The sequence below is a fragment of the Oreochromis niloticus genome, linkage group LG22 (assembly GCF_001858045.2).
Source record: "Oreochromis niloticus isolate F11D_XX linkage group LG22, O_niloticus_UMD_NMBU, whole genome shotgun sequence".
Classification (NCBI taxonomy): domain Eukaryota; kingdom Metazoa; phylum Chordata; class Actinopteri; order Cichliformes; family Cichlidae; genus Oreochromis; species Oreochromis niloticus.
This window is the reverse complement of record NC_031985.2, coordinates 20,397,987-20,423,378: the sequence shown is the minus strand read 5'-3', so window position 1 is coordinate 20,423,378 and position 25,392 is coordinate 20,397,987. Positions and strand designations below refer to the sequence as shown.

Below are 25,392 nucleotides of genomic sequence, written 5' to 3'. Positions count from 1 at the left end.
AGTTCAGAGGGCACTATTAACATAATTATGAAATGATTACAAAAGGTTATGAATAATAGATTACTGACAGAACATTAGTTCATAAAGTCTGTCTGGCAGACACAGTTTGTGTGTATGAGTGTGTGACCATTAGATGGCTCTACACCTGCTCTCTCACCAGCTTCCGCACACATACACACACATAGTCACACATAGACTCAGAGACAGATGGAAAGACATGGATAAACAAGGGAGCTGAGACTTTTGCCGACAGAGACGGGGGGGGATAGATGGGTAAAGAGAGTGGAGGATGGCGGGGGTTGCTGTTGTCATAACCACAGCGTGTGTGAAGTTTGCGTGGGCGACTGAGAGAGAGCGGCACAGAGATTCAGTGTGTGTGTGTGTGTGTGACAGGGAGAGAGAGCAGAGCAGTGTGTGATATGTATATGGGTGTGTGTGTATATATAGAAGCTTTTCATCAGTTTCCTTAGTGACTGGCTGTGACTGAGACTGTGCTCTGCAGAAAGGCAGAAGGCTGAGACAGAATAAGGCAGGTTTTGCAGTGAATTTTTCAGAGCACTTAACAATTCATTGATTCTTGTTGAGAGGAGATCATTGACTGAGGTGTCATGTTATGAGTGAGTCTTGTTGAAAAGCTCAATGCGTGTGTTTTGATTCAACCTTCATTCTGGTCATTTCTAATCAAACTCACTAAGGAGTGTGGCTTGTCAGTTAGAGTTGCATTAAAGTGCTTCTTCTTGTATAAAGTGAAAAGGTTATGTCAAATCAATGTAAATCAAAGAAAAAATGTGTGTTTTTCTAAAGCTGGAGATGTACGATGATTATGATGTCGTGTTATACACATACAGCACATTTGCCATGAAGCAATTATGTACATTTGTAGGGATTCAACAGGACACTTTTATGCTAAAGGACAATGAGAAATGGGTTTTGAGGAAGACAAGTTGTGCCAAGATTGAGTATAAGTGATGTTTTGGAAGCGTATTGGTTTCCAATTTTCAGTCACACCCAACTGAATCAATTGCCTTGGTTGGGCTTCAGGCAACATTTGAAACAACAGATATAATTTATCTTTAGATTCGGCTGTTAGCGAAAAGTTTCACCAAGGCTTCAGACGAGACGGGCCACCTGATCACAGTAGGGAGGTGTGCAGGGCTAGACTTCAGATCGCCAAGCAAGAAGTTAAAATTTCTCATTTCTTTCTGCTCGTTCTCTACTCCCACTTTCTCTCGCTCTCTTTGTTTTATCCTGCTTTCACTTGTAAACAAACCCACACAAATGAATTATGATTAAATGCAGAGAGGCTCCAATTAGCTGCCAAGGAAACAGACCAGTGTTGCTTTGCTGCTGAGGTCAGCTGACTTAACAAGAGCACGGTCTAGTCTGGTTTTCTAGTCTGTCTTTTGCTTCGCTTCTTTCCTTATTTATGCGTCTTTTCAGCCTGTTCTTTAAAGCTACATGTTGAGGTTAAAATACTCTTCTTTAATATTGTCATATTAAAGTGTTACGAGTAAAAAATGCACTTTAATGTACTGAGACTTTATCATAGTTTGTATTGTATTTGATTTAAATGGAAAAACTAATGACTTGTTCTTCTAGTGAACCCTTCATACAGTGAATTATGATTCAAGCTTGCTGAGAAATATTTCTATGTTAGAAGGCTACAGGCTTACTAATCATATTGCATTTCTTGGGTTGGGGCAGGATGTTTAATGGACAAAATAGTCATAGTTGTGCAGTTTTTTGCTTTGCTTTTCCTCCTCAATCAAGTATTTTCAGTTAATTCTTTTGAGCTTCATTTTGATGTTAAAATACTCTTCGTTAACAACTTAATATTAAGATTTTATAGCGCCTATGCAGTGCATGATTCCTTCATGATAAAATGCAGCGGTGTTGGTTACATTTCCAAAACTGCCTTCAAATTCCCCGATCTTAACATTTCTAAAGAAATGCACAATATTCAATTTCTTTAGAAATGGGTGGAATATTTTTGAAACAGGAAGGAAATTTTGCAACTTTCAGTGCCATAGCAAATCACGAACTGTGCTGTCAACATGAGTGAAAGCCCAACCGTACTAGATGATGACTTATCAGTAAGAATGCCCTATGAAAAACAAAATAAAAAGACTACGAATAACTGTGACATTCCTGCTTTTTAAAACTCTTAACATTGAGCATTTTACTCTGTGTTTTATATGTTACCACACTCATTGCAAATATTGAAATGTCTCCCGCTGCCAGAAACTATGAATACCCAGTGTTGAACATTGGAACCCTGGAATGATATCAAGCTGACAGGAAGGCCAACTAAAACAAACAGGATGTCTTTTTAGTGCATGTTTAGACCAACTAAATCTTTCGGGAATCATTTTTCCGTAAGTTAGTTAGTCATTGCATGTGTGCGCATGTGTGTGTTTGTGTGTGTGTGTGTTAACATCCTATAAGAGAGTGCTCATTTCTCTTCTGTGGGTGCTACATCTCTTAGCATTGAAGAGCACATTTCATCTATATTTACTTCCAAATGGTCTTTTAACTAGGTCAGCTAACTAACGGAAATAGACTCCTCTACAATTGTAATCAGTCATACCATCTAGTGGTCAAAACTGGGAAATGCAGGCTTGTCAAATCCGAGCATGAAACCAACTATATTTGAAAAGGGGGACAAACAGAGGTTCTGATTTTCTTTGTGCCTCCTTGATTTAATTCACAAACCATTACACCTTTATAAACAAGACACCTTTCCTCGGTTCCTCTCCAGCATATATCAAATATGTCTCGCGTCACCGTGATCAGATCAGATCAGCCTTATATGCAAGTCTATCTGTGTGTCTCGACGAGTTTTCCATGTGTCACTCTTTCATGCGCTCACTCCGTTTCTGTCTGCCTCCCTCTCTCTAATCTCTACTACTCACTTTCTCCCTCCCTCCGCCTTTATCTCTCCCACAGTCCCCCTCTCTGCCCTTCTCACTGTAACACCCTCCCACCCAGCCTCTCTATCCCTCTCCCTCCCTTTCGTTCTCTTTCTCTGCTTGTAAGCGGTCTCTGGGCGTGCAGCCAGCTGGCATGTGTGTGTTTTTTGAATGAATACCTGATGAAGTTGGACGAGCGAACTGTGGGAGGGGCCCTGTGTGTGCTTGCGTGCGTGCGTGCGTGTGTGTGTGTGTGTGTGTGTGTGTGTGTGTGTGTGTGTGTGTGTGTGTGTGTGTGTGTGTGGGGCAGACAGTGTGAGAGCTCTGGCTCGCATTCAGCCCCTTGCATAATACACGTTGGAGCTCTGCATGCGGGACTCCCTCCCTGTGGGCGTGTGCTAGTGTGTGCTACCAGTTTTGTGTGTACGTTTGTGTGAGTGTGTGTATGTGTGAGATCACCTGAGTGCTGTATTTCAGTGGTAGTGAGGGAGCTTCCTGCCCCACTGTCAAGATTTAGTAGAGGGTTGCTGGCTCTGTGTGTGTGTGTGTCTGTGGTGTCTGTTTGGGGGGAGGGGGGTGAGAAAGGCAGATAGCAGTTTGTAGCACAAGTACACTGCTTGGGATTTACCGCCTGAGAGAGAGAGAGTGAGAGAGAGAGAGAGAGAGAGACTCGGGGTGCTTTACAAGGGACACAGCAGAGCAGGAGAAGGGAGCAGTTGAGGGAGCAAAGGAATGAGAGGGGGAGAGAAAGCATGCTGCAGAAGTGGGCTACTCCTGCTACCCTGGTAAGTACACTTCACACAGTTTTGCGCTCGCTCTGAATGAAGTGTGTATGGGAGCAGCAGAGTCAGCCTGTGTGTGTGTGTGTCTCAAATGCTTGTGGTGTTGTCTCACAGTATGCCTTTTGTAAATGCGTACTGCCCTAGTTTATCCTACAAGCGTCGTTGCTTGTTTCTTGCATTCGTCCGATCTCCTGAAGCTCTTCTCTTCTCTTCTCTTCTCTTCTCTTCTCTTCTCTTCTCTTCTCTTCTCTTCTCTTCTCACATTTTTCTCATTCTTCTCCTTCCATTGGCTCTCCCTGCCTGCCTGTCTGTGTGTCTGCCCCCTCTCCCTCCTCCCTACCCCAGCCTCCATCCACCCAACCATCCAACCAAGCTTAGGGCTGCCGAGGGGTGAGAAAGTGCAAGTCATGCAACACTGCCTAAGTGTTTGTTTTCTGAACGAGACTCTCTCTTTTTCTCACAGTCATTTATTTCTCTCCATCTCTGTCTCCCTTTGTTTGTGTAACTCTTAACCACTCTCCCTCTTTCTCACTTTCTCTCCGCCTTGCTACTCTCTTTCTCGGTCCCCCTTGAGCTTCTCTAACTCTGTGCCCATCTGTCATTGGCAGATCCTCCATTACTCTCTCACTATCTGTCCGTACTCCTATATGTGTGTTGTTTGTTGTTGTTTGTGTGCAATTACGAGCGGAGGATGACAGTGAATAAAGTGGCAGCCTTGTCAAAGTTCCCAGTCTGGCAAGGGTTCCTCTAATGTGCACACGCACATGCACGCACATATGCAGCGCCGTGCTTGCAAACACACACTCACACACATGAATGCAAAACTACGTCGACAAAAAGCTGCAGAGAAGCTTAGATGAAGAAATAAGAGAAGGAGAGACAGACAGTGAAGTATAAGCCTGTAGCAACACTGTACTTTCTAGTTGAACTATATTTAGCTGTGAGATAACACATCACGTTGGACTTATCCCTTTGATCATGATTATGATTATGACTGGGCAATCATGCACCCACACACACACTGAAAGACTGAAAGACACATACATTATGTGCAGCAGCATTTGCATAGAAAAGTTGCAATAGCATGTAAAATGTAAATAAAACCCAAGTGAGATGATTTGCATTCATTTAAACCTTTATTTCATAAAAATATCTTGAAATGAGAAATGTGTTTATTAGAAAAACATTTGCTCATTTAACATTTGATGTCTGAAGAACATTTTGAAAAAGTTAGGAAAATGCCACGTTCACCACTGTGTTGCATCACCCTTTTTTTTAGCAATACTGTAACTGTTTAGCAACCAGTTGCTGTAATATTTACCCATTCTTTATAGGATTTCAGCTGCTCAGCACTTTACTCTTTTGTCTATTTCCTTTCATAAGGGTGAACCAAAGGGAGTTGTTAAGGACCAGCACTCTTACTATAGAGCCAGTATGTTGGTATATGTGCAAAATGTGGTTTGGCATTATCTTCCTGAAAAAGATTTCATCTGGATGGCAGTCTTTGTTGCTTTGAAATCTCAAATATTTCTCAGCATTAGTGATTAGTGATGGCCCCTGTCATGCTTCCCTATTTGAACTGTGTGCTGATAAGTCAGATCGCCCCTCTTCTCTGTAGTTCAGCGGACATGTTCCTTATAGTTTCCAAAAGATATTAAAGTTGTAAAGTTGTATATTAAGGTTGTTGTCCCAGCTTTCTCCCGTACGTCTTTCCACGGGAGTCTCCTTTGTCCTATTTTACATTATGTTGATAGCTGGATGTCTTCTGTGTTTTGTCTAGTTTGACATTGCTTGTCTTGTTGTCTTGATTGTTTTCTGCTGTGTCTTGCTTACCCATGCATTTCCTGTTTCCCTGATTACCCCTTAGTGTGTCTCTGTGTGTATAAATAATCATGTCTTCCCGTTGTCCTTTGTCACAGTCTCTATTACCTATCTGTGCTGTCTGCAAGTTCTTGGTCATCGGTTGGATTTTTGCATGGACTTTCTAACCGCCTAATAAAAGGTGCATTTTCTGTTTAAATGAATCTGCCTCACAGACTGCATTAGGCTCCTTATCCTGCAAATCTTGTCACTTTTTAATCTTTCTATACATTTTATTTCACTCACTCTGTAGCAGCAGAGATGCCATGCTGGCCTGCCATTTTCAACATCTTGGGACTCGGTGTCTTATCCAAGACACTTGGGCTTATGCAGGAGCGTATGATTAGTGGCCAACCCGCTGTACCATCTAAACCGCAGCTGCTCAGAAAGTGCAGCCGCATTTCTGGATCTTGTTTATATAAATATCTTTTTCTTTTTATGGTAGAGCTTGAGCTGGCATTTGTGGATACGACGATGAAATGTGTTGACTAGGACTGGTTCATGACTGACAGGAAATACCACTACAGGATCTTGTGCTTTTGGCCTCATCCCTTGCATGCAAAGATTTCTCAGGGATGATTGTCAAATTAAGAGACATTTTTTTAAATTGCTGAAATATTCGACACCTTTCCAGAGTGGGTAAGCACCTCCCCCATCTTTACCTCTGAATGTCAGGTTTATTGGATGTTTTGTGTTATTGACCGGTTGCCATTCAAGCGAAATAGCTCTAGGTGCTTTTTAATATTATACTTTGTTTTGGCTTTTTACTCCTTTACTAACCTTTTTCATACTTGCTTCTGGCATCAAATTCATAATTTAAACAGCATCTCAACTTCTTTGGAAGATCATTTGTAGTTTAGTTTTGAGTGTTTACCAATGCTCAGTTTATACACTACTGATTCATTTATTCTATTTATTTTTATTCCTTTGCATATTGACTTGTTTCCAGATCGACACAAAGTTTCGTTTTTTATATCTCATAAATCATATTCTAAAATTTAATGATAAATTGGAACGTTTTCAAAAATGGTAATGCAAACAGATGCACTATAGCAAACACTAATCGTGGAGCCTCGACTGAATTTCTGTGTCTAGATGTCCACAATGTGTCTGCTGTATGTTGACTTAATAAGCCAATATGCTTATTACAGTGCTCCTGGGTAGAGATGCAAAGTATAATGGGTTTTTCTATGCTTTGATGGGAGTTTAATTGGATTTTGTTTATTCTGTAGTCACTACAAGTCACTGTTATTTAACAAGATCATATATTTCGGTCATTAGCGAACTGCATTCTGCAGATGTTTGATATAACTCACCAAACAGAGAATGTAAATGTTTGATAAGGGATCCAGTGGTTTTAGAACTCAACAAACATGGGAATTTTGCCAACTTGAAAGCAGTTACAGATGGAAAGTGACAACTAAAAGTAGAAAATGTAATAATGGATGTATTGGAAAGGTAACATCAGCATTCAACATATTTAGTATATTAAAGAGGCCTGTTTGACAGATGTATGCAAAGATTTGAGTGAGCAGCTTTTAAAAATATCATTCATCTATTTGTAGATTTTTAAAGAACTTCCTCATCAGTTTGTACATAGTTTTGCATATAATTTGTCATTGTAGGGTTAGGTCCTCCAAAACAACCGAGAGAACTCTCCAGAAGTTCTTCTATGAATTTGAGTTGTTTCATTGTTTTCCCATCTCTTTGTGTAATCCAGGACTGACTCTGTAATGCTGAGATCAGAGCTCTGTGGGGACCATACAGTCTGTCACAGGACTCCTTGTTCTTTTTGTAGCTGCAGATTTTTCTTTCTTTTTTTTAGGTGGATTCTGGCAATGGAACTTTTTCATAGCTAATATAACTCTTAAAAATAAGTCATCCCTGTCGATGTCTGCATTGCAGGAACTAGAACCTTTCAGAGTTCTTAAAGCCCTGCATTTTGGGGTCTTTGACATACATGTGTGGTGGAAAAATCCAAGTAAGCAACAAAAAGGGGGGAAATGGAAGTCATAGAGCATATGTCAGATTTGCTATCTCAGGCATCCACCCACAGTTAAGCAATGTAGTATGTGTAGATCAAAATCGGCAGCTTTTTTTTTAGTGTACTATACATTCTACTAAGTTAAAGACTACAACTCAACTTTAATGCTAAAAAGAGACTTTTTTGTATTTAATATGTTAGTTTTTCAGCAATAGTTTGGAAGGATATCGATTTGTTAGAGATACACTATGACAGTCCAGTCCAGTGTTTAAGTAAATATTTTGTAATTGTTGTATTAAACAGTCATACTTGTGGGTGGCCTTATGACTTCTGTTGTGGCGCCATAACCACAATGCACTCCATTACTGTGAGAGTAAAACATAAAGTGTTTATAAATTATAGATTGCCTTCTAAGGTTAGGGTAAGTCTCCAGGAGATTAATGTTCATGAGTATTGTGTCCTCTGAAGTAACAACTGCGAGAGAAAGGTGGCATATATGAACCTGCAGTGAGTGAAAAATTCCAGTATTTGCTGACCTGCACACAGGTTTTGGTAAGGTGGAGAAGCATGTTTGTGAGTGTGTGTGTAGAGAAAAAAAAAAAGGCTCAAGCACATGGAGGACAGGCAGCTTGGGTTACAGGTCATCTGATATCTACACACACCCACACCACAGCGCACAGTCCTGCACGTACACACTGCAAGCTCAGCAAGATTCAGGTGACTTAGCTTTTCAGCGAATGTGTGTTTGAGTGTCACTTTCAGTGAAGCAGTCCTCTCTTTGTGCAATGTAGGTCAGCTGAGCCTGCTCTCTCTATCCCTCTCCATGTCTCCCATGCATCTTAAGCCTTTCCTCACTCTCATACCCTCTGCTCTCCAGTCTTTCTCACCTCCCTGCCTCTGTTTATCCCTTTCTCGACCTTCCTTGGTCTCTTCCCTCATTAATTGTTGTTGTAGCCATGCTGTTTTCTTTTTTCTTTCTTTAAGATACCAAAGTTTCCCACCATGGATGCTAGAAGGGGATTTACAGTGGGAATTACTCTTTTCTTCTACTTTTAGTTCTTTTTCTTTCTCTTTTCCACTATGAACACTTCTTTCTGGCTCTGTCATGCTCTTAGTAACACTGCAGGATAAAATGGAATATGAAGTTAGCATTGGTGTCTCTGTTCCTGCAGCACAGCTGTGATTTCTAGTTATATTTGTATATTTAAATGCTTTATCATTTCCCACATTAAATTTAATGTGACATGATAGTACACTTTTCCAGCAGAAGTTGTTCAGTAGCTGTTATGCTATTGTTGTCATGACTTGTTTACCTGATTTTTGTCTAAGGTTAACTATTATTTTATGTCGCACATATAAGATTTCTCTCGGAGTACAAGCGTTTTGATGTGTCTGAATCAGTTGTGAGAAATTGATGCTGTCACGATAAAAGCTCTCATAGACAGCAGCATGAACAGATCTGAGCTGCATGTACCGACATTGTCCGTGTTTGAGGTGACAGCTGATACGAAATGTCTCTCATCTTGGAACACTCAGGCATATAACGTTCCCTTTACCTTAAAGTCTTAAGTTAAGCAAGAGCTTGTTGAGTTGTTTTTACGTAGTAGATTCGGATTCCTTTATTGTCAGTCAGTCAGTACATCACAGATGCATTGCTGAATGAAGTTATGAGCACAGAAGGGAAGAAAAACCACCAAAAACATCACAATAAAAACAGAATGAGGTTAAGATTACAGGGCATCTGACTATTACACATGAACAGTAAAATAAGATAAATAAAAATAGTATTGCACGGTATATACAAACTCTTTAAGGCTGAGGTGAGGTCAGCTATTGGATTGATGTGCATTATTGTCTTTTGTATATCATGACTGTATTTTGTGACTAAACAGTAGCGTGACTGAGGTTAGGTTTGCTGAAGAGACATGTCAAAGATTTATTGCAAAAGGATTCCAAGAGACTACAAGTGAATACTAATGTAGAAACTAGGGAACATAAAACCATTAAATGGAAGAATGATAATTGAGAATGGTTATGTAGTAGGAGAGGTGGACAGGCTGAGGCAAGAGAGTCAAGTGGAGGTGGAGTGACAGAGAGGAGAAAAAGAGGGAGATGCAGAGAGTGCATCTCAGGGCTAAAAGCTCAGCGATCAACATTCCCTCTCAGCACACATCTGAATCATGCCGGCTCGATTAAACAGATAAAGTATATACTTGAATAAGTGAGTGTGCGTGCCGTACCATGAAACAAAGGCTGCTGTGTGCTCCGTGCGAATGTGAATATGCATGTGTGTTTACTCCTACGCCTGTTTCTGCAGCTGTGTTGTAGTAGCATTACAACACGTCTTAAATTACAGGAATCTGCTTGAGCTGCATGATGTCCCTCGCTCTAGAGAACACACATTTACACACATACTGTGTGTGTCGGAATTAGCTAAGAAGGCAGTGGAAGCCTGCAAAGTTTGGTTGAAAAACTACATTTTTGGGTGGTTTTAGCAACTTTAGAGTAGGCCTCAAATTGAGAACCACTAACTGTTAAAATTCAATGCAGTATTGTATTTTATTTGATGATATTGCCAAACCAGCTAAATAAATGTGGCTGTAACCTGTGTTTTAATCACTTTCCTCAGTCCCATTTGACACGTTTTAGTGGATGTATGGATGGTCCACCTATAGGTTGTGCTATAGGCGGACCATCCATCCATCCATCTTCTTCATTAAAGACCCTTTTAGAAAAAGAAAAGTATTTTCAGATGTTAATCATCTGGTTCCTTATTTGGGCATAAATAGTGAAATCCTTCACTTTTATTTTGTCAAGTCCTCATCCATCCATTTTCTTAACTGCATTTCCAGTTTCTCCAGGGGATTGTGGGGTGTCACAACCTGTCCCAACTGTCATAGGGCCAAAGACAGGCTACACTCTGGACAGACTGTCAGTCCATCACAAGGCTTTTTTCAGTCTGTAGCATCACTTAGGCATTGATATAATTTGCTGTTTTACTGCAGAAATGGACGGTTTTCTAAATGTGTAACTGTGCAGGTGGTCACAGAAACCAGCTACTGTACAAACTCACTCACTCTACAAAGAACAAATAAATTGGTGAGCCGTACAGCAGTGTGTTAGTGAACAATATGTGAACTACCTGTGTGTGTGTGTGTGTGTGTGTGTGTGTGTGTGTGTGTGTGAAGTTGTGCTGTGCTTCAAGAAAAAAAACATGTGTCAGTATAATTGAGTATACACAGGTGTCAGTGTTTGAGTAAGCAAGCAGTACATGCTCAGTTTTGTGTGTGTGTGTGTGTGTGTGTGTGTGTGTGTGTGTGTGTGTGTGTGTGTGTGTGTGTGTGTGTGTGTGTGTGTGTGTGTGTGTGTTGGGGATGTATGTGCTTGAAATTCCTCTACATTATTTATGAGTTTCACACTGAGCTTTCCATCTTTCACAGTAGGGGATGCTCGCAAACAGATGGCACACACAGGCACATGCACACACATGTGGTACACTCTCATTTATGGTATACACACAGGCTTGTAATCAAACTGTTATTATTAGTAATCTACTGAAAGTGCCTGGTTATTGTTGCTTGGAGTGGTCATTTTTATATTAGCAGGGTCTCTTTTCTTTAAATTGCCGTTACCCATGACTGACCTGTGTTGCTGTTATTCACATTGTTACATAAAACACCTCCATATCCACAGAATCTACAGGCCACACTTGTTGCAGTGGGCTTTTTGTATTTTTTTAGCCTTCTAATTCTCATCTTTGTCACCTTTTTAGAGCTGTTACTTGACCTCCCGACTGTCCTGCTGGCTTATTCTTTGTAGTTCAGAACATTGTCCTTTTATGGATTTGTTGGTGCTAAAGTGTTGTTCCATTGTTAAATTAGTTGTGGCAGAAGCTGTTTTGCTCAGACACATTATTAACCTATCTGTCTTTATAGGTCTGTAGATACGCTGCATTCACTAGAAGGGATTTTGAAAATGGCTCTGTCGTTATAGTTGCTGAAAAAAAAAAAAAGCGCAGAATAAGAATTATAAAGTATTCTCCTATTCATCACCTTTTCTAACAGTCTATTTTTTCCTCTCTCTTCCACAGGATTGTGCTGCGTGCGGGCAGACTTTCTTTCACAGGGAGATGATTCCTCATGAAGTGCGACGCACTCGGCCCCCCATCGTCCTCTGCGACAGCGGCAGGTGTGACGTTGTGACGCTCTCCACTTCCACGCTGAGCTCACCCATCAGTCGCTAAAGATCCCCGGACGGAACGGACCGCCCTCCCCCCTTCCCTTTTAACCACCCCTCCATATCGTCATCCCCATCTTTGATCCTTCCTCACCTGCTTGTTAGGGCCTGGATTTTCTTTGTCAAGAAAAGGCCTTGGGTGAAGTGGATAGAGAGGGAAAAGAGACAAGATTGGGGAAGTTTCATTTTGTGGCTAATTAATGTGAAATAAAGGACCGGACATCAAAAAGTGAGAAAGCGAACAAACGTGACAACGAAAGTGAAAGAGCGAGGAAGCAAAAACAAGGAAAAAAAAGAAAGCTGTAGTCCAAAACTTGAGGAAGGATAACGCAAGTATAGTTGAGGGGCGTGAGGTGAAATCAGCATGAAGTCCAACCAGGAGCGCAGTAATGAATGTCTGCCCCCAAAGAAGAGGGAAATCCCCTCTTGCACGCTACCATCTGAAAATCGCTTACCTATCATGCCACCTGCCACTGAGAGCCAGCGCTCAGAAAACATGACCTGGCTCGCCAGTGTGGCTGGTGGGAACGAGAGCAGTGTGGGTGCGCACCGTAGCTCCAGTCACTCTGACGGATCGCAGTATAAATCTCCCTCCTCCATATCAGACTCTTTGACCTCTGCGTCCTCACTGAGGGTGGTCTCATCTCTTCCTACAGTGTACACATCCCACCTGCCACAGACCACAGTTGGAGGAGCTGTCCATTACACCCATCTGCCTCACAATATGCAGTTTATAGCCTCACCTTACACTGCCCCATACAGTTACATCCCCTCTCAATTGCTTCCTCCTCCTCCACCTCCTCCCCCCCTGTCCTCCTCCTCCTCGGCTGCACAGAGACCCTCACACACAGAGATGGCCTCTGCTCCTTCACAGGCCTCCAAGCAGGACCAGCAGCGAGCATCCACAGGACGTACCTCCATGCCTCCTCCTTCTACAGACCCTGTCCCTCACCATGTTCAAATATCAACATCCCCACGGACTGTGCCATCATCCCATCACCAAGGAGGCACTCACCTTCCGCCCCACTCAATGCACCCTCACCATACTTTGGGACACAGCATGTCTCAGGTGGTGGTGCAGTATACAGATGGACACACCAGAAAAGAGCAAGGTGGCTCTCAGAGACCCAGAGAGCTCCACAATGGAGAGCTGGAAAGGGGCCGGCGGTATGCCGCGCCACTCGAGTCTAACGTCTCCAAGTCAGGGAGCAAATCACGGGATGCCACATCCTCTTTGTCTTCCTATGAGGCTCGACAGATGGTTCTGCCAACAGACTACTCTCCGCATGATCCATCAGGGCTGAGAACCTCTGTCATGTTAATGCCCAACAGCCATGGGGACCACCAGCTGGTACCACCCAGAGCCAGCCCTGAGAAGGTGACAACTTCTGCCGCTGCACACCTGGAGAAAAGTGGCAACGTCATGGGCAAGTCTGTCAGTCGTGCTCCATCCTTATCCAACACCACCTCCTCTTTCACATTTCCACCCCCACTAAGTGTAGACAGCCTGAAAGCTGCTGTCAGCACACTGCCACCCCAGACCGTCATCCAGACCACCCACAACGCCACAGAGCCACTCTCAATGGGGCTCTCTTCCACCAGTATCTACCCTCAGCAACCTATTATCGGCTATATTGCAGGAGGCAGTGGTAGCAGCTACCACACCAGCCTACAGCAACACTTACTCATTCCAGGCCCCCAACCGGTCATCATCCCTGTCAGTGGAGGTGGAGTCACAACATTGGAGCCTGTAACCTCCCATGTTACATCATCTACCCAAGCTGCACCTTTTCCTACTACACTCCCACATACGTACATTGCCGCCACCGCCCCCAAAGGAGAAACTCTGGAGACCCACAGTGGCTCATTTCACCAGGATGCCCCAGGTGCAGTGGTCCAAGCCCAGCTTCATCTCCCCATTGTTCCTGCTCCGCCAGGGCTGGTTGCGACCTCCGCCGCACATCCCCCCTCTAGTACGGTGCTGCCTCCCTCGCTCCCCCCATATTTCATCAAAGGTTCCATCATCCAGTTGGCTGATGGCGAGCTGAAACGTGTGGAGGATCTGAAGACAGAGGACTTCATCCAGAGTGCTGAGATCAGCAGCGAGCTGAAGATAGACTCGTCCACAGTGGAGCGCATTGAGGGGAGCCACACCTCGCCCAACTTTGCTGTGGTTCAGTTCTCCGTTGGTGAACACCGTACACAGGTGAGGGAAAAAAGCTGAAACATTTAACAGACATCGCAGATTCAGGAGTCCAGTATCGCAATCATAAGTTTTCTTAAGCAGTTTATCACGTACAGGGGTGTTTTTACAATTTTGAGAAACGAGCTTATTTGCTTTCTTGCTAAGCAAAAGCATCGTCTTATCTTACAAACTCTAGCTGCTAGTTAGCTTAGCTTAGCATGAAGTCTCCTCTGATTAACAACAAGATTCTTAAAATTCACTGCTCAAGCACGTAACCTCGCCATGAAACTGTGATGTGTTTGCCTTTTTTTGCAAAGGAATTAAACAAACAACATAGAGGTACAGCAGGTCGTTTGCTAATCGAAAGGTTCCCCTTTCCTTCAGTCTGCATGACGAGGTGTTCTTTGCCAAGACACTGCCCCTGAGCCCCTGATGTGTTCACTGGTGTGCGAGTGGGTGCTTGATAGGTAAAAAGTGCTCGAAGGAATAAAAAATTAAACTGCTGTGTGAATGTGTGCGAATGAGTAAATGCGACTTACAGTTTAAAACCACTTTGAGTGCTCGCTCTTTAACAGCAGAAAAGTGCGATTTAAGTAGCAGTCCATTTATGGTTTTAAATATAATGTGCTGATTAACCTCCTAAGACCCGAACTCTTCCACAACATGCATTTTTAATTTGTCTTTGATATTTGGGCATATTGGAGCCCGATGAATGTAAAAACAAAGAATTACCAGATTTTATTTTTTTTTACCTTATTTTTGTTTTTAAGAAAAATAAGAGCCACATATGAGGATATTTGTTTAAAATTTTGATAGAACAGTAGCAGTATAATGTCCTCATAGGTGGATATCAGGCCCATGTAGAGCAAAATTGAGTATTTTGGTCTGAATAACCCAAAATGTGATGTCCACATATGTGGATTCCAGGTCCTAGGAGGTTAAAGTTGATTTGTATTTACCTTCTCACACAGCTAGGATATTTGTTTCCCCTTTGCCTCCATTGTTTTAATGTTTGCAATAATGGGATTTAATAATTTCTTAAAATGTTCACACATGGTTTCACGTTCTTTACAGCATGAGGTTGTCAAAGTTTGATTTATCTCATTCATGCACACAAAGATGTAAATGAAAAGTTACTCGGTCCTGTGGCATTTTCCAGGTGGGACCAAGGTACCAGGACACCTAAATCTAGTATGTGACTAATCTAGTATCTGGCTAAACAGTCCAGCTCTGGTTTTCATCTGTGAGCTTAAAAATAATCTATAATAAGGCTTCTATGTGCATCATCGTCTTCCACAAATGTTTAAAGTTTTCAAGGTATTGAGGGCTGGAATCTACTTCAGGTTGTCTTAGTTAATTAAAGCCATGTAAATGTGTTGATATATTGCTACATGTAATGCTTTGCATATTTAAAGTGCTGATTTATACATTTGAATTAGCAAAGAAATTGAGCTTTCTGTAATTTATTCTACCAAAGTACCAGCTGTTGTAAAGTTCTTCTTGACTTACTGAAGCTACTTTTAGCAAGATTAACTTTTTCACACAACTCTTTTTTTGTACATTTGTCCATCAGTCTTTGACATTTGCTTGCTGATGTTTTTGACCTCTCTTCTGGTCATCCTTCAGTTGCTAGGTGTTTGTAGGTTTTCTTTATATACTGTCTATTTTAAAGCCTTCCACCTCATTTCAGTCCGATTGATGTCTGGGCTTTGACGAAGCCTTTCCTTAAGCCTCCATTTCTTCTTTTGCCACCAGTGCTTGGTAGATTTGCTCCTGTGCATTAAATCGTTATCCTGCAGAAATATTCAACTGTGGGTCAACTTGAACTTTTGTAAAGGTGACTTTATGTTATCTTCATATTAATTTATTGTTGAATCAGTTACTGTGAGCTACCCCAGTCCAACCTCCAAAACCACCAAGTATCATACAGCTGGTATGATGCTTAAATCTGTGCTATCCAAATTACAAATTTCATAAAGTCGTTGTATTAATAGGCAGATGTTTGGCTCTGATGTTTTTTTCCCTTCCACTAAAGTTCTTCTTCTTTTTCTTTTATCTCTTTCTGATCTGTCGTGCAATTTGACGCTAATAGAGTTACCCGCAGATCCTGAGATGACATGTTGGTGGTCTCTTTTTATTTATTTTATTTTTTTTAGTGGTTAAATTGTCATTTTTTGGGACATTTGTTTACCTTTTTTATTTTCTACTCTGCCAAAGAGTTAAATACAAACATACTTGAATCTCTCATTAACATTGATTATTGATTGTTGGGGTTTCCTCTATATTATTGTAGAGTCTTTACCTTATAGTATAGTATGTGCCTTGAGGCAACTCTTGTTGCGATTTGAAGCTGTATAAATACATTTAAATTTACATTTGAATTGGAGCAATCTCTTAATATCTGATATTATGCCACAGTTTATCTTTCCAGCTTTTTTAGGCACATTTGCGCTCACGTACACTCTCATGCAGCCTTCTCCCTGTCTTTGAGGATGTGCGTTGAAGCCAGTTAATCTTTTTCATCTGTCCATGCTGCGACTCGTCCACCCACACAGCACATCTCTAACCATCTCTCTCGCCCCCAGCTGCTCTTTGATGCCGTACCCCACAAAAGCTGACCATCTTTCAAAGACTTCTCTTTCTCTCTTGTGCTCCTTCAATGGTTCCTCTTACTTTTTTCCTGAGCGACGGTTATAGCTTTGAGTCCACACTCAGAGAACTTACTCCGAGAAGTCAAAAGTTATATAATACAGGAGGGGAAAGTGTTGCCTGACGTAAGATTTAAGATTTGAGATTTGGTACTTGTCACGTCTTTCGCTTGTATCCTTCTTGACATAGCTCTCTTTTCATTTCCTCCCTCTTCTTCTTGTCCAACCTACTCTCTCTTTGTAAACTTGTCTTTTCATCCCCATCTTAGAAGCTTTCTCCACTTCCATCATCTCACTCTTTTACACTATCCTATCCCTGGCTTTGCCTTCTTTCTGATGTTTCTGATGTTTACTTTCCTTCTCTCGAGCCTGCAGCCGGTCTCTTTTTGTCATCCGTTCATTCTTTTTATACATTCAAACACTAATACAGACCCAGTCAGGGCTTTAAGTCCACAGTTTAAATCAGAAGTGAAAGAAAAATCATGATTATTGCATAAATATCTTTTTGACTTTGCAGAACACTAACAGAAAAAGTTTGTATTTCTTTCTAACTTAAAGTCTTAGAAGACAGGAGCAGCCAAACATTTTTTTTTTCTTTTTTACAAATATTATGTCATAATGAAATAGTGGACTGGATACCCTTACTGCTTCTATAGGAACTAAGAGCATTGAATAGCAGCCATGTGCTGCTAATCAAACACTCTTGATTAACTGATGATCAGCAAGTGTGAGCAGCTCTACAAAAGTAGAAGTTTTGGAAGTTTCTCACAATAATGTGAGAGACTCTGAAAGTTGTACAGAGAACAAGTTATTGCTCCTAAAGGTGTTTCTACAAGTTACTGAATCCTGGAGTGGACCTCAGAGTTCTGTGAAAACGTCCTTTTTCAGATGAGAGTTTCAGGCCTTAAGCTGACACCAGTATTAGTGGTATAGCAGTATAGTGTTTTCAGTATTCGTCATAACAAAAAGGTTCACAAACAGTAAAGTAATAGGCAGCAGATTTTCTCCATGTTTTTTTAATAATGTGTACTTAACAGGGTCAGTGTTATAGGACATGGTGTCAACAGGATGCCGCAGAATTTCAGATTTCAGTTAAGAAAATGGCCAAACAGAGGCATGGCAGGTTTTCCGTTAAAACTTTTCTCAACTTCTTCTTCTTTCTTCTTTTTTCTCGTTATCCTTTTTTAGCCTCTTTGTTCTTATCGAAGCTTCAAAACTGAGTGGAAAATAATGTTAAAGTCGTGAACTTTCATAATTAACATGTTAAAACCGTGGTTTAGTTCATGCCTTGATTTTTGGACCTGAGATTCACAAAGAAAAAATTCCCCATATTCCGATCTAATTTCCCGAAGGAGCTTTAAACATTACAGCTTTCGGCTCCACGTGAGATTGTTCAGTTTAACAAAATCAAAAGATCAAAGTTGATTTTTTTTGTGAAACAACAGTATATAATGTAAATAAGGTATTCATTCAGCTTAGTCATTTACATTGCTTCAGTTTGAGAATCACTGGTTTAACTGGAAAAAAACAAAAAAATCAGAAGCTGTACAATGAGCTTATTTTTAATGTTTAAATGTCTTCGTTTGTCCCCACTTCTCTTCTCTAGGTGAGCGTGGAGGTCTTGTTGGAATACCCCTTCTTCGTCTTTGGCCAAGGCTGGTCTTCATGCTGCCCGGACCGGACCACCCAGCTTCTGGAGCTGCCTTGTACCAAGCTTTCTGTAGGCGATGTTTGTATTTCACTCACGCTCAAGAACCTGAGGAACGGATCTCTGAAGAAGACTCAACCCCTGGAGCCGCCCGCCCACTTCTCTGTCCCCTCCTCCAGCCACGGACACCTCAAACCCCCTAGAGCTGTGTCGGACGCTCCTCAGAGCTGCAGTGGAGGAGGTCCCAGGCACAGAGAGCGGGAGAATGGCATCAGCCAGCGAGGGAGTGGGGAGAGTGGGAATGGAGGTAGAGGAAGCTCCGGTGTGGAAAACGGGGATCTTGTGTTTGGGGAAAGAGTTTCCAAAGGTCAGGTTGTCGGCAGTACAGAAGCTGGCTCTACTAAGCCATCGGGAAGCAGGAAGCGGAGATGGTCTGCGCCCGAGGGTCGAAAAGTAGAAAAATCAGAGGAAGAACCACCTTTGACCCTTCCCAAACCTTCCTTCATCCCTCATGAGGTGAAAATCAGCATCGAAGGAAGGTCAAATATTGGCAAGTGAAGGCTGGCAGGACTGTTAACAACCCATGGAATAAAAACAAACACACCTAAAAAGATTCTACAAAAACCCCATAAATGCCCACGTTAAAGGTTCATTTGTCGTGGTTTTGTTTTTTGTTTATTTTTAGTTCACTTCCTGTACTGTAGCGGTAACCTTACCCTACACCTTACATTAAGTCCATGTAGTTTAACACCTTTATTTTTTTTTAATAGATTGATTAATTATCACATGAGCAATCTGTGCAGTTTTTGGTGATTTTCATGAGAAGATTTCTGGTGAGGGATTTCTGACCCGTGCGTTGAATGTTTATCGGTTGCTCTGTGGCACACGGGCGCGTGGTTCGATGGCTCTGCTTGGCCGGCGACACATTACACTGAAATTTCAACTCTGATTGGTTCACAGTCACACTCTGTGACAGTGATGTTACCTGTGTACTCGGGCAGCGAGGCCGTCTGGATTCGCCTCTGATAATAATGAAGGATTTGCGTGTAAATCGTTAAAAATTTTCACTTGCTAAATCAGATCAGAAGTTAGTATGGTGTGATCGTCACTGTGTCATCCAGGCCTGACCGGAACCAGAGGTCATCGGGTCAATGCCCGTGTGCCGCACGCAGTCGTGAGGGAACAACACTTACTCTGCTCAGTTTGTAGACAGTGGAGTCTTTGCTTTCATTTCATGTTAGTGTTTTTCATTTGACTTTTTTCTTATTTAACCCCTCATCTCCCATCTCACCACATAGGTTTTATATATTTTTTTCAAGATTTTCTAAAACCTTAATCAGGGGTCCTTTTTAATAATCAATCAATCCCGCCTAGGTGGGTCAATGTTAATGTATCAATATGCGATGCCCCTAACCTAAAGCAAATGCAAACACACTGGGTCGGTGAACCCAGTGTGTTTGCACTCGTACGGAGTCTTCGCATACGATCCCAGCTGTTTTGTTTGAGTTTAATTCTTTTATTTGATGAATCACTTTATTTTTTATTTACAAATCCAGAAAGGTCGCGTGAGGAGAAGAGAGAGAATCTGCACGTTAGCTCTGAGAGGGTCAGGATGTTTCAAAGCACTTAACACACCTGTCACTCTCATCGTACAGCCAACAAAAAAGAAACAACAAAAAATGATGATGTTGTGTCTTTATTTACAAAGTACTGTATGTTTTTAGATTTTTTTTCTTTCTTTTTTTAAAGACAAAGGCAGAAAGTAGCAGAAGCACTTTGTGAAAGGTAAAGAGGTTGTTTAGTAACGTGGGAGCAGATGTGCCATGAAATCACAGAGCAAGGGACAAGCGTGAGAGCGAGAGGAGTTTCAGTTAGTAGGTTAGGGTAAGGGAAATGAGATGAAGCGGGAGGTATCGCGGTTTTCGGCATGTGCGCGGCAGGAAAGTATCGGAACGTGTCTGGAAAGTTCGATTAAGACGAGAAAAAACAAACAAGTCTTTGAAATATCCTGCTCATGTTTTAGACTGAGAGCAACAATCAGAAGCTCACACCCACAGATTTGTGAAGGTCATGTGTGTGTATGATGCTGGTGTGTTTGTTCACACACACACGCATGCACGCGCTCGCACAGACACAAAATAGTCTCTAAAACTCAATACGTACTGTACTTGGCGATCCATATTTAGACAGCTGCAGAGGCAAGCATTTATTTTGGTGCATATTGTCCCTACTGCAAAGACACTAGTGGACTGACGTTGGATTAATGCACGCGGCACTGCTCCAGTGCAGCCGTGCAGAAAAGAGTGCTCTGTGCTGTGTTTGTGTATGGGTGGGAGTTTGTATAAGAGTGTGCGTGCACTGTGTATAGGAAAATGATATAAAGACAACGCTAAATGTCCAGTGTTTCTACTTGGAGTCTTTAATTAAGAGAATCCTGCAATTTGCACATCAGGAGGAGGGAGTTCAGTCGAGACACAATTTTTATTTTTTGTTTTATTTTCTTTTATTTTTTAAGGCCCTGTCCGAAAACTAGCCCTAGAGCCACATGACACACTGGAGGAGATCAGGGTTTTTGTTCCTCAACAGGCACTTACCACACTGTAGAGGAAACGTTTCTGATCAACAGTTATGGCAAACACGTGCCTGCCTACTGAACTGAATTAAAAGCCGACCATTTCTCGGGTTGCTTAAGGAGAATATCTCCCCCTGCTGATTAAACCGGGGTGCCCAGAGTGTAAAGGGGGGCTAGGGTTCGCTTTTGAACACGGCCTGTGCTCAGCCAGCCAAAACTCATTTATCCCTTAGATAGCAGTTACCTCAACAGATGTGCTTGCGTGGTCAGTCGGTCGATCGTCCTCACGGAGCTTGGGGTTTTTCTCTAATATGAAAGCACGAGCCTTAGGTGTAATTGGCCATCCTCGATCATTTGTCTGATTATTCTTCTTTTAAAAAAATAAACTAAAAATAAAAAAGCAATTGGCCGGTTAGTTTTTTAATCTATCCCATGTAACATAAAGGTGCCGTACAACATGTAAACATATGTCAGGTTATGTGAGATTAGCATTGACATGTTGCTGGCACAATAATGTCGTTAGGGAGGCAGCGGCTTCCTGCAGGCATGTCTGTTGAGCATATCTGTTCCTGCTCAGCCTGTATTTATGTTTTATGGCTGTTGCTGCTTGCCTTTAGAAAAGGAAAAAATAGAGGTGACAATGTTTCAGGTGGTGGGAGTTTACCAGGGTGATGGCAGGATGGATGTGTACTCACGTGGATGAGGAACGGGTGGATAGGTGGTCGAATGAGCAGACAGACTGATAGTGAAGGCGAGCGAGTAAGAAGAGCCCCGAATGAGATTTGAAAATGCTTTATTTTTATAATAGAACAGGGTTCTCAGATCGACACCCACACAGCAGTGCATTTTCATTTGGTCCTGTTCCTATTGAAACATCTGGTAGAAATAGCAGTAGGTTATATGTGTGTGTGCGCATGGTTTGGAACCGCTGTGTGTGTGTGTGTGTGTGTGTGTGTGTGTGTGGCAGTGGTTTATAAATGTGTCTTTTTTCTACATGTTTCTCCAACCCCCTTACCAACAAAAGGAAAAATAGACATCTGAACAAAACCGTCAGCCACTCAAACCATTCAGACTCTTACTGTTGATCAGGTAGATTATTAAAAATAATAACAATAATAAGCCAAAGCCAAGCGACGCTGTGGTTGCTTTGGTTACTTTAGAAAGCAATAGTTAAAAAGTATTCAGGCAGTCTCCTTGTATACGAGTGGAGCGCGCGCTCGGCGAGTCATTCCACTCAAAATCTCTGCAATAAACATTTTAATAACAATCCTCCAGCACGACAACCAAAAACAGTTCTTTTTGCCCAGAGAAGAAGTACAATTTTTGTCTCATACTGCAAAAGGTTTGTAGAGGCTAACACACCTGAACCCAGCCCGCTCCAGGTACCGCAGTTCCCCTTCTCATGAAATTCATTTGAATCCTCAGAAATTGCAGTTGCAACACCAGTTGCTGATCTTTCAGGGAAGTTTCTCATATATGCAGTAACCCAACACAACCCCTGAAACCTCCTCTGTCCCTGCTGGTCAGTCACAAACACTGCTGTTACACTGTCAGCGCTGAAGGCGAACCGACTCGGTGTGGCACGAAGCGAGGTAACCAGCAGACTTCTTTTTTTTCTCTTCGTTTTTTTGACTCCGCCAAGCTCTGCCTCTTTGCCACGACTCCCGTAGTGACCTCTTTAACTTTGTTTCAGGTACCCAATCATAGCCAGCCAGCCTCACAAGCACCTCTTTCTGAGGCAAAGCAATCAGTTTAACCCTTAACGACAACCGTTCGCTACCTTTCAGTGTGGCCTGATGCGGATATAAGAGGTCTGCCCTCCTAATAACATCATCTTTTCATATTCGGTCTCCTGTTCACAATCAACTTAAAAAGGCCACTGAGTTTATATTTTACTATAGATGATAACATAAATCAATCAGCAAGTTTTTTTTCTTTTTTTTGAGGGTCTAGTGTAGTTATCATTTCCCAAGTCTTTCTTAAATCCCATTGAAATGTACCACAATGTGCAATACCTTGATTTTGTTTCCCCCCTCTTTACTGTGCCAAGTGTATGTAGCAAAAGTTCGACTCCAATGTCTGATCCTCGTTAAAGGCTCGTGTATTTTTTTTAAATATCTGTTGACGTGTGTGTCACATCTAAGTCAGGATGTTTGTGAGGAGAAACAGCAAAGAGTTTTTCCTGTTTTTCCTCTCTTTCCCTTTCGTCCTCGCGGCCTTCCTCAGTTGTACTGCGTGTGAGTCTGCACCGTGTGTCGTCGTGCGCGTAGGATGTATGCTTATGTACACCTGGTGTTCAAACGTGTGTGCGTGTGTTTGTGTGTGTGTGTGTGTGTGTGTGGGGGGGGCGGAGTGTTTTCTCCTCTAATAGTCTGTGAGATCATAAACCCTGACCCTCGACGGTTCACGGTGAGACCCACAGGAAAAAGAAACCTCATCGCTAGTGGGGACCACTTTTTTTTTGTAGAAAAAAAAGAGAAAAAAAAAAGAAAAAGAAAAAAAGAAATAAAGATTTTAAACCAACCGAAAGAGATGCACATGTATGTAGATGTAAAAGACTTGATAATGTTTCAGCACTTTCTAATCCTGGGACAGGGCTCGGTCTAACCCCTCTCTTTCAGGCCGACGCCTGTCCTGGGGGGTAACATTCATTCAAAACAGACAGAGAGAATGAAAAAAACAAACAAAAACAAAACGGGGTGACTATTGATGAATAAAAAGAGAGAGAGAGATGGCTCAAGTTTGCACATCACCTTGCCGTAACCTTGTGTTTTATCTGTCTGTGCTCCATCTCGCTTGGCGCCCGGCGCGTTCTTGGGTCCAACGGGCCGAGGTGTTAGGTGATTCCTTGGTTCTTTTCTACTAGGAAAACCCCTTTCTCATGGAAAGCATCCCTTCTTTCGTTGCGTTCATCTTTTCCAGCGCACACCGCCAACCGGCCTGAACGATTAAATTTGGTTTCTTGATGTTCACGGCTTGGTTCGGTCGTGCGGTGCGGAAAGAGCGCGTGCAAACCTTCGCTTTGTTTGCATTATCTTTGGTGCAGGAGCTTTTTTTGTTGTTGTTTTGTTTTTGGTCTCCTTGTAGCACTCAGTATAATGTCAGGGGACTTAAAACTATGTAGAGAATGTGTCATTGTTGAGTTTTTCAAGACAAGCGTCCTCACTGGAGGAACAGTGCTAATGTCATTTTTTTTTTTTTTTAATTGGCTTCTTGCACAACTTGACAAATAAAATGAATGTTGGTGAGTGAGCTTTGACTTTTTTTGATCAGAAAAAAGGCATGTGTGCTCTTTGTTTCTTAATGTTTGTACTTTCATTTTGCGAAAAAAAAAAAATGTGTTTTTTGGCACTTTTGTTGTGTTTTAAAAGTGAACAGAATTCGATCAGGATTCCACTTTTTTCATGAATTTATTTTTCTTTTCTTTTTTTTTGTATGATGTCTTGTCGATGTCCATAGCGCTGGATAACCAACTCAGGCAGAAAGAAGAAAAAAAAAAAAGTGTAGAGGCCCACTTAACAGTTTAGTTTCACCCCAGTCAATTTGCATAGTGGGCTTTTTGATATGGGTTATAAGATATGTAAATTTATTACCTATAATTTGATATTTGAATTGATTTGATTAACAAATGTCCTTATTGGAAATTAACTATAAATTATTATGATATTATGTGTATTATGCTGGAGATGGCTTGGATTACTCTTTAGTGTACTGATCATCTCTGGGCGGCCTCTCTGTGGAAGGCGATAAAAACACTTCAGCAGGGGACAGGCTGTGTGGTTCTTGACCTCTGACCCTGCCCACTGCCAGGGAGGGGGTGGAGTTGATCTGTCAGCTGTGTCCTTCCTGTGATCTGAACACTCAGCCCTGAGGCTAGCAACCTGTCTGTCAAGATGTTTCTCAGTGAACCTGCGTCACCACGTACTAAAGTGAGACTTACTGGCCTGTGAGATGGTGGCGGAGAACTGGACATCAGCGCAGACCTGCATGGACAGTCTGGCCTACAGGGGGGGCCACAGCAGTTCCCAGCCAACTTGTTTGTACTATATTGTACTCACCAAGTCCCTGTGTCTCACCACCCCATTTCCTCTATAGCAATGGAGAAACCCTGTTGGTGTATGTATTTGACATCTGTACAAACGCACCTCTTTGGAAAAACAAAATGAAACCTTGACATATCTGGAACGAATGGGCAACTTGTGTTTTTCTTTGAGTAGCAGTGCATACGTGAACAAAAAAATCTGGATATCTGTACAGAATGCAGCTACTGTGATTTCACCCAATGCTGAAATTGGTACCTTTGATAATATCTCCCTCTAGTGTTTAGTGGGCTACATAACACTAGCCCTACAGTTTTGAGCCTTTCCGAAGCTTCAGGGTTATGGAAGCGCTTGCTCTGTCTAAAAGCCACACTAAAACCAAAAAGCTGGTATAGAATAATATAAAATGAAACATGGTACTCAAACAGATATTAATATTTATAGCCCCTGAAGTTTATTGATTTTTGCCTCCCTGCACAGAGCTCACTGTTTGGCTTAGCTAACTATTACAGTTTGGTCCTATTTGGA

The 25,392-nt window shown here is 41.9% G+C and overlaps 1 protein-coding gene across 3 annotated transcripts in view; it reads left to right on the top strand.

The window, feature by feature from the left end:
- Nucleotides 1-25,009, top strand: part of atxn1a (ataxin 1a) — a 95,938-nt gene extending 70,929 nt beyond the window's left edge. For 2 of the 3 annotated variants that reach the window (XM_005478485.4, XM_005478484.4), the window contains 2 exons: nucleotides 11,626-13,977; nucleotides 18,211-25,009. In XM_005478485.4, coding sequence (XP_005478542.1) covers nucleotides 12,136-13,977; nucleotides 18,211-18,810 — 2,442 coding nt within the window. In that variant the 5' untranslated portion in view covers nucleotides 11,626-12,135 and the 3' untranslated portion in view covers nucleotides 18,811-25,009. Of the gene's footprint in view, nucleotides 1-3,335; nucleotides 3,695-11,625; nucleotides 13,978-18,210 lie in introns of those variants that run through there. The other variant, XM_003444174.5, reaches the window with a different exon arrangement.
- The last annotated feature ends 383 nt before the right edge of the window (nucleotides 25,010-25,392 follow it).